Source organism: Martes martes, assembly GCF_963455335.1.
Source record: "Martes martes genome assembly, chromosome: 14".
Taxonomy (NCBI): domain Eukaryota; kingdom Metazoa; phylum Chordata; class Mammalia; order Carnivora; family Mustelidae; genus Martes; species Martes martes.
Window position 1 is genome coordinate 89794686 of NC_137902.1, and position 16811 is coordinate 89811496.

Here is a 16811-nt window from a genome sequence, read left to right on the forward strand (position 1 = left end):
GATTCCTTCAAAACTAAATAAAGAATTTACCCGGGAGCTGTAACTTAAAATGTAAAAGATTTTGAAGCACTAATTGTTTAATGGTGCAGAATGGAATGCTTGTTATTTTGTATTAAAAAGTAAAAAAACAAAACAAAACAAAACCTTTCTGAAACCACAGAGTCTTCTCTCATATTTGAGCATCAGGCATGTTCCAAATGTGCAATGCACAGCTACATGAGAACAGGTACTTTCCATGAATACTCACATGTTGATGTGATATGAAGTCACTATGTAATTCATGTATGTATTTTAAAATACTACTCATGTTTCTTGAAAGAGCGTTTGTGGGCTAACCCCCTAATGTACACAATTAAACACTACAATGTTTTTAATGTCTCCCTCGCTCCCCTAAATTCTCACTCCCCCAGTTAAGGATTACCCTAACCCCCTTTTTTACTCATCTTTGTATCACATTTTTATGTTTTAATCAACGTGTAGCACCATGTCAGTTTCAGATGTGAACATATGACTCAGTGTTTGTCTACATGAGGAAATAATCCCACAATAACTAGTTAATATCCACCACCATACATAGTTATAATTTTTTCTTGTCATAAATTTTAAGGTCTACTTTCTTAGCAACTTTTAAATAGACAATAAGGTATTATTAGCTGTAAACTCCATGTTGTACGTTGCATCCCTATGACTTATTTATTTTACAACTGAAAGTTTGTAATTTCTAATGTATTGCTTTTCTTTAGAACCTATATCCATGTAGGTGACTTCACACAGTAGTGGTCTGTGTTCCCTTGCTTTTCAGTTTACACACAGGGCACTGCCGTGGGCCTTCTTCTGGGTTCTTTTTACTGTTATTGCTGCCACTGTTGTTCTAGATTAGTTTTGGAGATCCAGCCCTGGGAGTATTTGTACGTAAAGTTAATTAATTTTTACTGCCCTGTGGTTTTGATGTGTATGACACCATGTTTCACTTATTAAATCCGCCATCCCGTTTTACTGTTGAGCAACAACTTGATGGTGCCCGTTTTTTGCTATTATAAAAGATGTGATAAATATCCTACAGCTGCCAAGAATCATCTTGCCAGTGATTTTAAAATTTTCCTTATGTACAAACTATCAAGCTTTCCTAATAGGCATAGTCAATTCAATGAAACCACCTTTGGTTGTTTCCAGCCTTTGGTCTATGAAAGGACCCTAGAGATTTGGAGGCAATGTGTTGAAAAAAAAAACAAAACAAAACATAATAGGCTTTTTTTTTTTACATGTTTTCATAAAATTGTGTGGATGTGCAGAAAAACTGTCTCATTAGTATAATTTCCAATAACAAATCGTATCTCTAAGATGAGCAGAATTACAAAGTTTAAACATTCCATGAGAGAGTAAAATGACTTTTCTTCATTACCAGTTTGCTATTTTTTGGTTGTGATTAAAATTTGGCACTGAGTGGCAAAAATAGTGTAAGATCTTGCAATCACAGCACATTATCTGTAACTAATGTGTAAATTCAGAATGACCCGTACGTACTCCGCTGTAAACACCCACTTGATTCCTAGAGAGCAATTTCAGGCACTGATTCAAACCAACGAATTCAACTCTCCTTTTTATACCAACATAACAGCATCTTTTTTCCTGGAGAAGGAATATACACTTTCCAAACAACCCAGCTAATGCCATCACCAGGCTGCAGCAAACACTCAAAACCAAAACACCCCAATTTACTGATGTTAAATGAGAAGATGAGCATTATTTGTTGTGAAGGAAAAGCAGGAGAGGCAGGTCTAGGACCGGTGAACATGCAGCCCGATTCTCAGTAGTTGCGCTGTGCTCAAAGCTGTATGCACAGGGGAAGAATCCCTTGTTCAGAGCCCCTCGTCTGTATGGTCCGTTGGACTCCCCAGCTCTGTTCTGGGGAAGGGGGGGGGCAGGTCAGTTTCAAATTGAGTGGGAACCTTGAGACCCAAAGACGTCAATGCCAGAGATGTTTTATCCAGTCCCAAGCACAGTGTATGCCAGTGTCTCTTCAGTTATCTTCTTAATGGACATCCATCGGGACTGGAATATGCATTGTGTTAACAGGGAAATCCACTTTATCCAGTCCATGATCGGTAGCAGTATAGCGGTATTCATGGCAGTCAGTGCCCCGTGTTCCGAGACCCTCCTTAGCCCGCTCTCCCGACGGAGCTTCAGTGGCAAGCTCCTGCTCACCATGTGGTCAGTGACTCTTTTTTGCTGTGCTTTCCCATAAGGGCAGGTTAAGGCATCTTCCTATTACAGTTAGGGTGGCCATTTAATTTGTTGTCCAAACCAGGACACTTTAGTGAATGGAGGGGATGATCTCGATAATTATGGCAGGACAGCAGGCATAAAGCAGGGCTCTGTGGCTTTCTTTCCATGACAAATTTCCTCTCGCAGATTCGTAGCCTTTTTACATGTGATGCAGGTTTCCCTTTTCCCTTTTCTGCTTCTCCTGTGTGAGCTTTGTTTGTAAATTGTTCTTCTGACAACAGTTTCGCTCTACGCTACCTACACAGAGTTTGGTGCCTGCGGGGAGGGTAGTGGGAAGCTACTGTCCTCTGGATTCCTTTTGTGGAGTCGTGGTGCTGTCCACCAGCACACATGCCCTGCAGAGCTGGGAAACATCAAATTATGCTCTGAATCTCTCGAGGGTCCTTGTGTGTGTGAGGCCTTAGCAGATCAGGGAACAATGACGGCTGTAACGAGGTCTCACCTCATGACCCATTCTGGGGTCATGGCATCCAGTGACAATTTCTCTGTCATCCTCAGAGGTACTTAAATTTCTGACTCGATCCATGGTGATGGGTATGTGCCACTGACTTAGCAATAACTATCCCTGTCCACTTGCACTGTCCATCCCGAATCAGGTCATGGAGCAGTGACCCTCTGCCATCTTACCATTGGGACTTCGGCCAATCTGTGTGGATGAACAGATAGTTGGCGGTCTGGGCTTGTTTTGGGCCATGGCACCCCTTGCTTTTTGATCTCTCTCATAACTGGAGCAAGGAAGGACTTTGCAGTTTGACCTTTCCTTCTTAATGTTCCGCTTTGAGAAAATTTTCTTTGTGACTGCGGGATTCAGTTGAGTCTTTATAGGAACACTGAGGTACTGCACTGTATTTGTTTTTTCATTTTTCTTTTCTTTTCTTTTCTTTTTTTAGAGAGAAAGTGAGTGTGTGAGCGGGGATGGGTGGGGAGGGACAGGGGGTGAGAGAGAATCTTGCCCAGTGCAGAGCCCGACACGGGGCTCAATCCCATGACTCTGAGATCATGACCTGAGTGGAAATCAAGAATTGGATGCCCAGCTGACTGAGGAACCTGGTGCCCCAGATATGGCATTGTATTTTAGATGCATCTGAAGTTTGTGATCTGGAGAAAGGGGAAGGTTTATTGGCTGAACGTTTCTGATCCTGTATCCTATCATTCTCAGTCCCTAAGCACTGTCGGTGGAAGTTGCCTATAAAGACACAAAGATACACCAGGTGTCTTCCAAATATATCCAACCTTCCAGAAATTCATTTACAAACAGAAATGTGCATATTTTCACATAAAACAAGGAAAAAGGAAAGGGAACCTGGACAGTTTGTCCGTTCTTTGTGATGTAACATCACATTTGAAGTGTTGAGTCTCCATGAGGCTAATTTACAGGGCTTCATTGTGCCCAACAGTGGGTTTCACCGGACGAAGGCCTTGGCTGGTTTGGGGTATATTTGTCAGGAATGCAAAGCCTCAGTCACTAAAGAAGAGGAAGGACGACCGTGTGCGTCTTGTGGAGATTCTTAGATGTAAGCTTCTGGCCATTGGGTGGGAATCAGAGGAGGCTCCATCTTCAGTCCCTGCCCTTTGAAGGTGCACCAGTGACCCTCACGACAAAAGTTCAGACAGAGGAGAACGAAAAACATATAGGTATAATGAGTAAAATCTTTATGAAATTACTGATTCCAGGGGCACCTGGGCGGCGTAGTTCAATGTCTGACGCCTGATGTCGGCTCAGGACATGATCTCATGATCTCAAGATCCGGCCCCACGTTGGGCGGCTTGAGTCTCCCACCCTCTGTCCCTCCTCCCCTCATGCTGTCACTGTCTCTCTCTCTCTCTTTTTCTCACATAAACAAATAAATCTTTCTAAAAAAAACAAATTACTGATTCCATTTCCTTTAAAAAATAAGAGTCTTATAAACTAACCTCAAACCCCACCTGTAAATATTACCAAAAACTTCCTTAACATTTAAATGCTTGGAAAATAATTTTTTAATGATTTTTTTTAGAAAGATGAATAGTTATGACTCTGTATCTAACAAATTAAAAGAAAACATTCTCCTGGAAATGATGTCAATGAGACATAATTGTGTAAGGCACAGAATGAATTAAATAGGTGAGTTTCTCAGGAAGCATACAATTTGTTTCACAATTTCTTGGAATTAAAAGAATATTAAATTATTAAAAAGTGTTGTGCTCCTACTGTGTTTGCATCTGAGGGTAAAATACTCAATTAAGTGAATGCTTTGAGTTTTATCCCACGTGGCTACAGGTAGGTTCCCCAGGAAGCTGGCTCTCTGCTCGGGAGACTCGCGTGTGCCGTGGTGTAGTGAGGTTAGTTCTCGGGAACGACCCCCGCCGGGGGGGCAGAGCAGCTGGGATGAGCGAGGCAGGGCGAGGCGTGATGCCGCAGAGACCTCAAGGGAGCTCTGAAGAAGCGCTGCCCCTCAGGGACGTCCCGGTGGAGGCTGTGGGTCGCGGACCCACCCATTGCGCCCGGGGGCGCTGGCCGTCCCTGGGGAGGGAACCGCCCGTGAGGCTCCGCTGCCCGCAGCCAGGGCAGCTCCTGGGGAGAAGCTCAGCCTCAGTCCCCGAATCAGGGCGTGTGTGAAACAGAGACGAAGCTGTGCGTGTAGACTTCTCCGCGCGACGCCGTTCACCGGAGCGTTTGCGGTGAGTGTGCGGTGAGCGTGTGTCTCTTCCTGTCCCCGGAACCCGGCGGCGCGAACATCGACGGACCTGCGGTCGCGTTGAGGGCGGCTCCGCGGGGGGTGGGAGCACGTGCCGGCCTGCGGGCGCCACGAGGGAAGGAGGCGGCTCTGACCCCGACCGGCTTTGACTTTGATCGCAAGGCTGGGTCCTTGCTCATCGTGGGCGTCAGAGCCTCGTCTTCGTGGGAACCCGGGGGACACCATAAAGCCGCCGCCGAGGCACTGTGGTTTGTAACGGTAGAAGATACCCTGAGGCGGGGTCAGATTTTAAGGGTGTTCTGGAGCAAACACTGACCCGAATCCCACGACACTAAAGTAGAAGTGGTCGGGAGCGCTCCGTGGGCCGGAGCGGGGAAGGGCTCCTGGGGCGGAGGGGCGGCAGCAGGGAGAGGAGTCCCCGGCCGGCTCCGGCTGAAGGCGGGGAGGCCGTCTGGGGCCGCAGGTTCTGGTTTCAGAGCCTCGCGGAGCCGCGCGAAGCCGCACAGAAATCAAGCTCATTTGCAGCCTCAGACTCGGTTTGCTGTCCTGGGCCACTAAAGCTCTCGGTGAGTCACCGCAGTCTGAGGGCCTCTTTCCTTCATTAATTTAACAGTAATGTACAGCAAGCCAATTAGTGAATGCAGCAGAACTTGTAAAAATTTACTATTATTGAAAACAGTCAAAGCCCATTTCTCCTTGCATGGGGTGCTCCAGGATGCTGACTTCTCCGTGATTCTCAGGGCCGTATCGTTGAGATCCTTGTTAACTGTGTGTGTGTGTGTGTGTGTGTGAAAAGGTATTTGACTAAAATGCCTCATTCAGAAACAGTTGGAAATGTAAGTCATTTACACTGTCGTTACATGTCTCTGTGTACGGTCAAACCTTGTTTTATTTTTTTAATTTTATTTTAATAAACATATAATGTATTTTTATCCCCAGGGGTACAGGTCTGTGAATCGCCAGGTTTACACATTTCACAGCACTCATCATAGCACATACCCTCCCCAATGTCCATTTCCCCACCACCCTCTCCCGTCCCCCCTCCCCCCAGCAACCCTCAGTCTGTTTCTTGAGATTGAGTCTTTTATGGTTTGTCTCCCTCCCAATCCCATCTCTTCATTTTTTCTTTTCCTACTTCCCCCCAACCCCTCCCCCGCCTTGCATCTCCACTTCCTCATATCAAAGAGATCATATGATAGTTGTCTTTCTCTGATTGACTTATTTCGCTAAGCATGATACCCTCTAGTTCCATCCACGTCCTTGCAAATGGCAAGATTTCATGTCTTTTGATGGCTGCATAGTATTCCATTGTGTATATATACGACATCTTCTTTATCCATTCATCTGTTGATGGACATCTAGGCTCTTTCCACAGTTTGGCTATTGTGGACATTGCTGCTATAAACATTTGGGTGCACGTGCCCCTTTGGAGCACCACATTTGTATCTTTAGCATATATACCCAGTAGTGCAATTGCTGGGTCATAAGGTAGCTCTATTTTCAGTTTTTTGAGGAACCTCCACGCTGTTTTCCAGAGTGGTTGCACCAGCTTGCATTCCCACCAGCAGTGTAAGAGGGTTCCCCTCTCTCCGCATCCTCGCCGGCATCTGTCATTTCTTGACTTGTTAATTTTAGCCATTCTGACTGGTGTGAGGTGGTATCTCATTGTGGTTTTGATGTGTATTCCCCTGATGCCGAGTGATGTGGAGCATTTTTTCATGTGTCTGTTGGCCATCTGGATGTCTTCTTTGCAGAAATGTCTGTTCATGTCCTCTGCCCATTTCTTGACTGGATTATTTGTTCTTTGGGTATTGAGTTTGATGAGCTCTTTATAGATTTTGGATACTAGCCCTTTATCTGATATGTCGTTTGCAAATATCTTCTCCCATTCTGTCAGTTGTCTTTTGGTCTTGTTAACTGTTTCCTTTGCCGTGCAAAAGGTTTTGATCTTGATGAAATCCCAATAGTTCATTTTTGCCCTTGCTTCTGTTGCCTTTGGCGATGTTCCTAGGAAGAAGTTGCAGCGGTTGAGGTCAAAGAGGTTGCTGCCTGCGTTCTCCTCAAGGATTTTGATGGATTCCTTTCTCACATAGAGGTCCTTCATCCATTTTGAGTCTATTTTCGTGTGTGGTGTAAGGAAATAGTCCAATTTCATTTTTCTGCATGTGACTGTCCAATTTTCCCAGCACCATTTGTTGAAGAGGCTGTCTTTTTTCCATTGGACATTCCTTCCTGCTTTGTCGAAGATTAGTTGACCATAGAGTTGAGGGTCTATTTCTGGGCTCTCTATTCTGTTCCATTGATCTATGTGTCTGTTTTTGTGCCAGTACCATACTGTCTTGATGATGACAGCTTTGAAATAGAGCTTGAAGTCCGGAATTGTGATGCCACCGACTTCGGCTTTCTTTTTCAATATTCTTTGGCTATTCGAGGTCTTTTCTGGTTCCATATAAATTTTAGGATTATTTGTTCCATTTCTTTGAAAAAAATGGATGGGATTTTGATAGGGATTGCATTAAATGTGTAGATTTCTTTAGGTAGCATAGACATTTTCACAATATTTGTTCTTCCAATCCATGAGCATGGAATATTTTTCCATTTCTTTGTGTCTTCCTCGATTTCTTTCATGAGTACTTTATAGTTTTCTGAGTATAGATTCTTTGCCTCTTTGGTTAGATTTATTCCTAGGTATCTTATGGTTTTGGGTGCAATTGTAAATGGGACTGACTCCTCAATTTCTCTTTCTTCTGTCTTGTTGTTAGTGTAAAGAAATGCGACTGATTTCTGTGCATTGACTTTATATCCTGACACTTTACTGAATTCCTGTACAAGTTCTAGCAGTTTTGGAGTTTTCCACATACAGTATCATATCATCTGCAAAGAGTGATAGTTTGACTTCTTCTTTGCCAATTTGGATGCCTTTGATTTCTTTTTGTTGTCTGATTGCTGAGGCTAGGACTTCTAGTACTATGTTGAACAGCAGTGGTTATCATCACACGGACATCCTTGCCGTGTTCCTGACCTTAGCGGAAAAGCTTTCAGTTTTTCTCCATTGAGAATGATATTTGCGGTGGGCTTTTCATAGATGGCTTTGATAATATTGAGATATGTGCCTTCTATCCCTACACTTTGAAGAGTTTTGATCAGGAAGGGATGCTGCACTTTGTCAAGTGCTTTTTCAGCATCTATTGAGAGTATCATATGGTTCTTGTTCTTTCTTTTATTAATGTATTGTATCACATTGATGGATTTGTGGATGTTGAACCAACCTTGCAGCCCTGGAATAAATCCCACTTGGTCGTGGTGAATAATCCTTTTAATGTACTGTTGGATCCTACTGGCCAGTATTTTGGTGAGAATTTTCACATCTGTGTTCATCAAGGATATTGGTCTGTAATTCTCTCTTTTTTTTTTAAGATTTTATTTATTTATTTGACAGTCAGAAATCACAAGTAGGCAGAGAAGCAGGCGGAGAGAGAGAGAGAGGAGGAAGCAGGTTCCCTGCGGAGCAGAGAGCCCGATGCGGGGCTCGATCCCAAGACCCTGGGATCATGACCCGAGCCGAAGGCAGAGGCTTTAACCCGCTGAGCCACCCAGGCGCCCCTGTAATTCTCTTTTTTGATGGGATCCTTGTCTGGTTTTGGGATCAAGGTGATGCTGGCCTCATAGAATGAGTTTGGAAGTTTTCCTTCCATTTCTATTTTTTGGAACAGTTTCAGGAGAATAGGAATTAATTCTTCTTTAAATGTTTGGTAGAATTCCCCTGGGAAGCCGTCTGGTCCTGGACTTTTGTTTGTTTGGAGATCTTTGATGACTGTTTCAATCTCCTTACTGGTTATGGGTCTGTTCAGATTATCTATTTCTTCCTGGTTCAGTTGTGGTAGTTTATATGTCTCTAGAAATGTATCCATTTCTTCCAGATTGTCAAATTTGTTGGCGTAGAGTTGCTCATAGTATGTTCTTATAATTGTTTGTATTTCTTTGGTGTTGGTTGTGATCTCTCCTCTTTCATTCATGATTTTATTTATTTGCGTCCTTTCTCTTTTCTTTTTGATAAGTCTGGCCAGGGTGTTGCCAATCTTATTAATTCTTTCAAAGAACCAGTTCCTAGTTTTGTTGATCTGTTCTATTGTTTTTTTAGTTTCTATTTCATTGATTTCTGCTCTGATCTTTATGATTTCTCTTCTCCTGCTGGGTTTAGGCTTTCTTTGTTGTTCTCTCTCTAGCTACTTTAGGTGTAGGGTTAGGTTGTGTATTTGAGACCTTTCTTGTTTCTTGAGAAAGGCTTGCACCGCTATATATTTTCCTCTCAGGACTGCCTTTGTTGTGTCCCACAGATTTTGAACCGTTGTGTTTTCATTATCATTTGTTTCCATGATTTTTTTCAATTCTTCTTTAATTTCCTGGTTGACCCATTCATTTTAGAAGGATGCTGTTTAGTCTCCATGTATTTACGTTCTTTCCAAATTTCCTCTTGTGATTGAGTTATAGCTTCAGAGCATTGTGGTCTGAAAATATGCAGGGAATGATCTCAACCTTTGGTACCGATTGAGACCTGATTTATGACCCAGGATGTGGTCTATTCTGGAGAATGTTCCATGTGCACTAGAGAAGAATGTATATTCTGTTGCTTTGGGATGGAATGTTCTGAAGATATCTGTGATGTCCATCTGGTCCAGTGTGTCATTTAAGGCCTTTATTTCCTTGTTGGTCTTTTGCTTAGATGATCTGTCCATTTCAGTGAGGGGAGTGTTAACGTCCCCTGCTATTATTGTATTACTGTCGATGTACTTCTTTGATTTTGTTATTAATTGGTTTATATAGTTGGCTGCTCCCATGTTAGGGGCATAGATATGTAAGATTGTTAGGTCTTCTTGTTGGACAGACCCTTTGAGTATGGTATAGTGTCCTTCCTCATCTCTTATTATAGTCTTTGGCTTAAAACCTAATTGATCTGATATAAGGATTGCCACCCCAGCTTTCTTCTGATGACTGTTAGCATGGTACATTGTTTTCCACCCCCTCACTTTAAATCTGGAGGTGTCTTCGGGTCTAAAATGAGTTTCTTGTAGGCAGCATATTGATGGGTTTTGTTTTTTAATCCATTCTGATACCCTGTGTCTTTTGATTGGGGCATTTAGCCCATTAACATTCAGGGTAACTATTGAGAGAGATGAATTTATTGCCATTGTATTGCCTGTAAGGTGGCTGTTACTGTATATTGTCTCTGTTTCTTTCTGATCTACTACTTTTAGGGTCTCTCTTTGCTTAGAGGACCCCTTTCAATATTTCCTGTAGAGCTGGTTTGGTGTTTGCAAATTCTTTCAGCTTTTGTTTGTCCTGGAAGCTCTTTATCTCTCCTTCTACTTTCAGTGATAGCCTAGCCGGATATAGTATTCTTGGCTGCATGTTTTTCTCATTTAGTGCTCTGAATATATCATGCCAGTTCTTTCTGGCCTGCCAGGTCTCTGTGGATAGGTCCGCTGCCAATCTAATGTTTTTACCCTTGTATGTTACCGACTTCTTTTCCCGGGCTGCTTTCAGGATTTTCTCTTTGTCGCTAAGACTTGTAAATTTTACTATCAGGTGACGAGGTGTGGACCTATTTTTATTGATTTTGAGGGGCGTTCTTAGCATCTCCTGGATTTTGATGTTTGTTCCCTTTGCCATATTAGGGAAATTCTCTCCAATAATTGTCTCCAATAGACCTTCTGCTCCCCTCTCTCTTTCTTCTTCTTCTGGAATCCCAATTATTCTAATGTTGTGTCGTCTTATCTCTTATCGCTTATCTCTCGAATTCTCTCCTCGTGGTCCAGTATTTGTTTGTCTCTCTTTTGCTCAGCTTCTTTATTCTCTGTCATTTGGTCTTCTATGTCACTAATTCTTTCTTCGGCCTCATTTATCCTGGCAGTGAGAGCTTCCATTTTTGATTGCACCTCATGAATAGCTTTTTTTATTTCAACTTGGTTAGATTTTAGTTCTTTTATTTCTCCAGAAAGGGCTTTTATCTCTCCAGAGAGCGTTTCTCTAATATCTTCTATGCCTTTTTCGAGCCCGGCTAGAACCTTGAGAATCGTCATTCTGAACTCTAGATCTGTCATGTTACCTATGTCCGTATTGATTAGGTCTCCAGCCTTCGGTATGGCCTCTTGTTCTTTTTTTTGAGGTGAGTTTTTCTGCCTTGTCATTTTGTCCAGATAAGATTTGCTTTCTCCTGCTGTGGAATTCCGCTGTTCTTGGTGACTGAAGTTGGTCTTGGCTGGGTTTCTTGTTGATCTTCTGGGGGAGGGGCCTGTTGTAGTGATTCTCAGGTGTCTTTGCCGCAGGCGGAATTGCACCGCCCTTGCCAGGGGCCGGGCTAAGTAATCCGCTTGGGTTTGCTTTCGGGAGCTTTTGTTCCCTGAGCGCTTTCCGTAGAGTCCGGAGGACGGGAATGAAGATGGCGGCCTCCCACTCTCCGGCCCAGAGGAGCCGAGAACTTGGGGTTCCGCTTCTCAGTGCGCTCTCAGAGAAAAGCGCCCAACCGCCCCGCCTCTCTGGCCTGTGGTCGCGCCTTAAGGAAAGCAGTCAATTGCTGGAACCTGGAGAAAAGCACCTGGTCGCTTCTGTCTCCGTGGCCTCCGGCCACGCTCCGAGCCCACCCAGCCTGCGATGGGCACAAGGTAACCCCGGGCTGAGAGCTCGCTCCTCGGCTCTGTTGCTGTAGCCGGCTTCCCCGCTCTAATACCTGTGAGCTCTGCAGCCCTCAGACACCCCCGGTCCTTCTGTGACCCTGCGGGACCTGGGGTTATGCTGACCCCGCCTGCGTTTCCCCCAGTTTAGCCCCTGGATCGATGTCTCCCAGTGGAGCAGACTTTTAAAAGTCCCGATGTTGTGCTCCATTGCTCCGCCGCTTGCCGGGAGCCGCCCCCCCCCACCCCGGGGTCTATCTTCCCGTCGCTTTGGATTCACTTCTCCGCAGGTCCTACCTTTCAGAAAGTGGTTGATTTTCTATTTCTGGAATTGTTGCTCTTCTTCTCTTCGATTTCCCGTTGGATTTGTAGGTGTTCACAATGGTTAGATAAGCTGTCTAGCTGATCTCCTGCTACCCGATGTCGTCTCAGCCTGCTACTTCTCCGCCATCTTGACCAGTCAAACCTTGTTTTAACTGTGTTGTGCTTGCACACGCATGCCCAGAGTAGGAATCTCACATACAAATTATTTCTCAAGCATTTTAAATTTCGTAGGTCCTAGTAGGCCTGTGATTTTTTTCTTTCTGATTTTGTTATCCCATGGCCTTTACTTCATATATTTTAATATCATGCTGGAAGGACCGATTTCTTTGGATGGTTTCAAAAGAGAAATCAAACTCAGCTTAGAGGAAATGGGCCTTGAATCTACTGGTAGAGTCTACCTTCGGCTCATCTGTCCACCAGCCTAGCTCGAATTGTTATTTCTGTGCTTTACCAAAACCAGTAGTGTCTGTTCTCAGCCATTCACTGCCCCATCCATGAGGAAGCGTAATCTTCAGGTGTCTGTGAGCAGGAGGCGGCAAACTTGCATGTACAGAAACTGATGGCTGTTTTGGTCACGACTGTTGACTTTCTCCTTTGTGCATCTTCATGTTCATTCAGGCTGTCCCGATAGCAGCTCTGGCCCTGGATGCAGAGGTCCCCTGACCGGGTTTCAGGGCTGCCTGAGGCTCATCTCCATTGGTGATCAGGCGGTGGACCCCATCACGGTACAGCAGGGGTCACTGGGGACTTTCCGTGACCTCCAGATAGACACCTGTGGCCTCACCGACAGGTAAAGCCATCCCAGGTCATTTCAGCATTCCTGATTTCAATTTTTGGGTAGTGGGTTAAGAGCAAATGGGCCACTGAGGGGGAGCACCTCCTTCTAGCCCCTTCTCTCTTCCTGATAGCCAACCCATATGGAAAACAATAATTAATTAAAAACTAGAAAACAACCCTGTTTAATTTCAAACAATTGCTCCTTTCAGATGGTGTCTTCTTAGAAGAAGCACTGTCGTGAGTTTTCCTTGCGTATGTCCCCAAGCCACTTAGTTTTTACAGAATCTTGTTCGTGGTGCTGTAATTGTTGATGAGTGTAAATACTGATGAGTAAAAATAATTCTAAAAATTCTTTCACAGCATAAAACAGATTAGAATATTCTAGAAAGATGATGAATCATTGAGGACCAGGAGGTTGAAAGCCACATGTCAGCGGGATTCACCCCATGCTCCCTTCTCTATGTGGAAAATGAAAAGTAACTCTTCCGCCTAGAAGGGTCTCAGCCTCAGGGATTCCTAGTCACACAAACACAAGGAGGAATGGAGGGAACCCAGTTACCACACACTGAGCACGGTACCGGTCAGTGAGGACATAGTGGGGACGAGTGCAAGGGGACAAGAAATAAACTTCCCACTCTAAAATAAGTAAGTGTGGAGATGTAACGAGCAGCATGATGACTGTAGTGAATACTGTTGTGCATATTTGAAAGTCGCTGAGGATCTTGAGAGTCTTCGTCACAAGAAAGAACTTTTTGTGACTAAGTGGTGCCGGATGTTAGTGAGACTTACTGTGGTGATCATGTCACAAGATACACAAATATTGACTCATTCTATTGCACACCTGAAACTAATATAATGTTTTAAATCAATTATACCTCAATTAAAAAAAAGAAAAAGAAAGAAACCCCCTGAAACCATAGGACATTAAAATTGCGAAGTCTTGCAACTTTATTCAAACTGTCTTGTTTGTCATGCTCTTGGACTTTCAGGTTTTCTAGCTAAAAGGGATGGCTTAGCTTGATGACATTAAATTTTTTCTGGGCCTGGTATGTCTGCCCTTCCTGAAGCAGGACTGCCTTACGTTCCTGTCAAATAAGCGAGCACACTCCAGACACCCTCCCACATCCGTGCGTGGCCAACCTCTTCCAAGTTCACGCCGTGCAAAGTGCTTTGTGCAGTAAATCTGTTCCCAGTTTAACGACACTAGTTGGAATCCCATGTTGTGTCCAATAAAGTACAAGTTGTGTTGCAATTTGGCAGTGTGCTAGAAAACCATAAGTTCCAGTAACTTGAAATATTAACTCATAAGAACTTGCTTTCCTTAATGCAGATGTTCATGGGTGTCATTTACATTCTGTTCATTTGTAGGGGCAAAAGAAGACTCAAAGAATTAGGCAAAAACTCTGAATCCTAATTCTCAGATTATGAAATGTATGCTGGCATAGGAACTGGCTTCGTCTGTAAGTTATAGCTTCCGCCAGCTCTGGAATCCTGAATCTTAGTATTGGGAGGGGGTTCAGAAACACTCGCTTGGAGGTAGGGGACAGCCCTCGCCAATGGGAATGGCTGTCAGTGGCTCAGGAGGGTCAGGGGTCAGGTTGTTGTTCAGTCATGGAGCTCGTGAAGCTCACAGGAAGTTACTTCAGAGCCCTGGGAATTCCTGCACAAAGAATGATGCAATCACAGTGTTTCTCTTACATAAGAAATGCATGTTGAGCCTTTGTGCAGAAAGGTCTTTAGCCAAAAACACACACAAAAACCAAAAACAAAAAACCAACAACAAAGTATGCATGATGTATGCCTGTGTGTGTGTGTGTGTGTGTGTGTGTATCACCAAAATAGAAAGATTTCCCATATCACACCCAAAAATGGTTGTTAGAAGTACATACCAGCAATGGATGGGGACCTCTGGGATCTGGGATATTAAGTTACCTTCTCCGCTCAAAGCAGGAGCTGAGGTTCATGGCAACCCCGTAAGTGGGCCTGAAAAGAGCCATCGGCACCTTGGCTGATGTAGCCAATAATTGTAATTTTTTAATGGTTTTCATGGTTTAACATCAGAAAACACGTCCTTACTCTGCAGTGTTAGAAATGTTCACTCTTCCTTAGTGCTTCAGGCCACACCTCCACCTCCATGTTCAACGCACCATGAAAGAGATTCACGTGGAAATACGACAGAGCAACCATCCATGCCAAGCTCTTGCCGGCACTTGCTCTGTGCCAACCCCGTCCACCCATCAGCCTGCACCTTGCTTGTCCAGAGCCAGTCATGCTGTGCTCAGGTGAAGCTGAGATGTATGACTGAAATGCAGGCGATTTTGTAACTCTTATCTGTCGGGCAAAGGAGTTAATAATTCACGATGCATAACAGCATCCTGGCCCAACGGCACAGCAGGTTATGAGAAGATGTTTGAAGCCGGCTGGGGATACAGGAGACCTCCCTGAGCTGCACAAGGACTCATGCATATGGTGCTCTGTGCACCCCAGGCTCCCAGGACATGGGGAAAGCTGTGGATTCTTGGAGACAAGGCTTCGGGAATGAGGCTATCGTGGTGAGGGATCATGTCTTACAGCAATCGTGTTTTGGAGATTAGGATTTCATGTCCTATAACTCAGGTTACACAGTCCTTTCCAGATTTATTTCAGGATCACAGGAATGCCACCTTGAACATCTCTAGGCATGGACTGTACTGATGGGGCCGCTTTGCCCACCTCTGTGGACTTTGGCCAGCGTTCCTCTTCTAGATGCTAAATGCAACATCACATGCTCTACGTGTTGTTTTTTAGAGAAGTGGAAGTTTTTTAGAAGTGGAAGTTGTGGGGTGGGAGTTGTGGAGAAATGTGGGACGGGTGCCTAATTTGTGCTGGGACAAGGCAGGGCTATCAGAGAGGAGGGAGAGACACCTACCCTGGGGTGGAAGGTGGGTATGTCAGTTGAGTGAGAGAGGCTGGACATCCAGCGATGGTACAGCCATGAGCCCAAGCCAAAGTTCCACCATGAGTCTGCCTGTTTGAACATGGCTGCTGTAGTAATTGGGTGTCTGAGGACGAGCAGCAGGGATGGTGAGAGATGGGGTTGCCTGGCTGGGAAGGGGCTACACCGCAGAGGTCTGGTGGCCAGCTCAAAATCCAGACACTGATCTAAGATTCTCCAGGAAGTCACTGAGGGCTCTGTGCTAGGAAGCCACTTGCACAGCTAAGCAATACTGCTGACAGGGGAAGATGGTTTGGGCGTGGGCCACAGAGAGAGGGTGTGTGGCCCGGAGGCCAGGTAAGAGGCTGCCTACCCATGGGAGAAGGGATGATAGCCTGAGGTAGGGAAGAGAAAAATGTAGATGACGTACACGGTGTTTGGTGAACAGAAGCACAAGCTGATGAGTGTGTGGCTATGGGGGGATGGAGGGGGACAGGTCAGGATGACCCTCGGGTTCTGGCTTGGACATCTGGATAAGGGGTGGTATCACCACTCAGTGGAACACTGAAGAAGAAGCATGTTTGGAGGCACAGAGTCAAGAGGCTGAAGATATTTTGAGAATCATAGAAGTACAAAATCCTAAAGTTGAGGAGAATCTCAAGCATGACATCTATTGAAGTTTCTGTCTCAAAGTGGGGATCTCTTTCTCACTGTAGAGAAGAGAATCCTGCTTCTGTTTCATCTTTCGGGAATGAGACCCTTGTCCACTCACCAAATGCTTCATCAGTGTCCTCTTTTCCACCCAGATTTCTACCAGGAGTCTTCATATTTCCTGCTCTAAGTCTAGGCACAGCTTACCCCCATAGTCCAACAAGTACTCAGTGAATTCCCTTCATTGGCTCTCCTCTAGGCTAACATCTGTTCTCTTAGCAATTGTTTAGAGGTCAAGGCGTTAAGCACTCTCTCAATCCTGATTGCCCTCCTCTGCACCAACCGTGGCCAACATCTTCCCTAAATACAGAAGGGACCTGGTCCATGCACGATATTTAGGATTCATAACCCCCCTCCCCAAAGAAACTGGTGCAGACTAAGCTCACCTCATCTGCGTGTAAGCATCACCAGCATGCTGGACTTGTGGTTTCCACCAATCACAAATGTGGG

The 16811-nt window shown here is 44.7% G+C and overlaps 1 protein-coding gene across 1 annotated transcript in view; it reads left to right on the forward strand.

The window, feature by feature from the left end:
• The window catches only part of LOC308355342 (contactin-associated protein-like 3), a gene marked incomplete at its 3' end in the record, with an annotated part of 127040 nt that overhangs the window by 49146 nt on the left and 61083 nt on the right, over positions 1–16811 (forward strand). The window contains exon 8 of the mRNA XM_080823518.1: positions 12578–12749. Coding sequence (XP_080679644.1) covers positions 12578–12749 — 172 coding nt within the window. The remainder of the gene's footprint in view (positions 1–12577; positions 12750–16811) is intronic.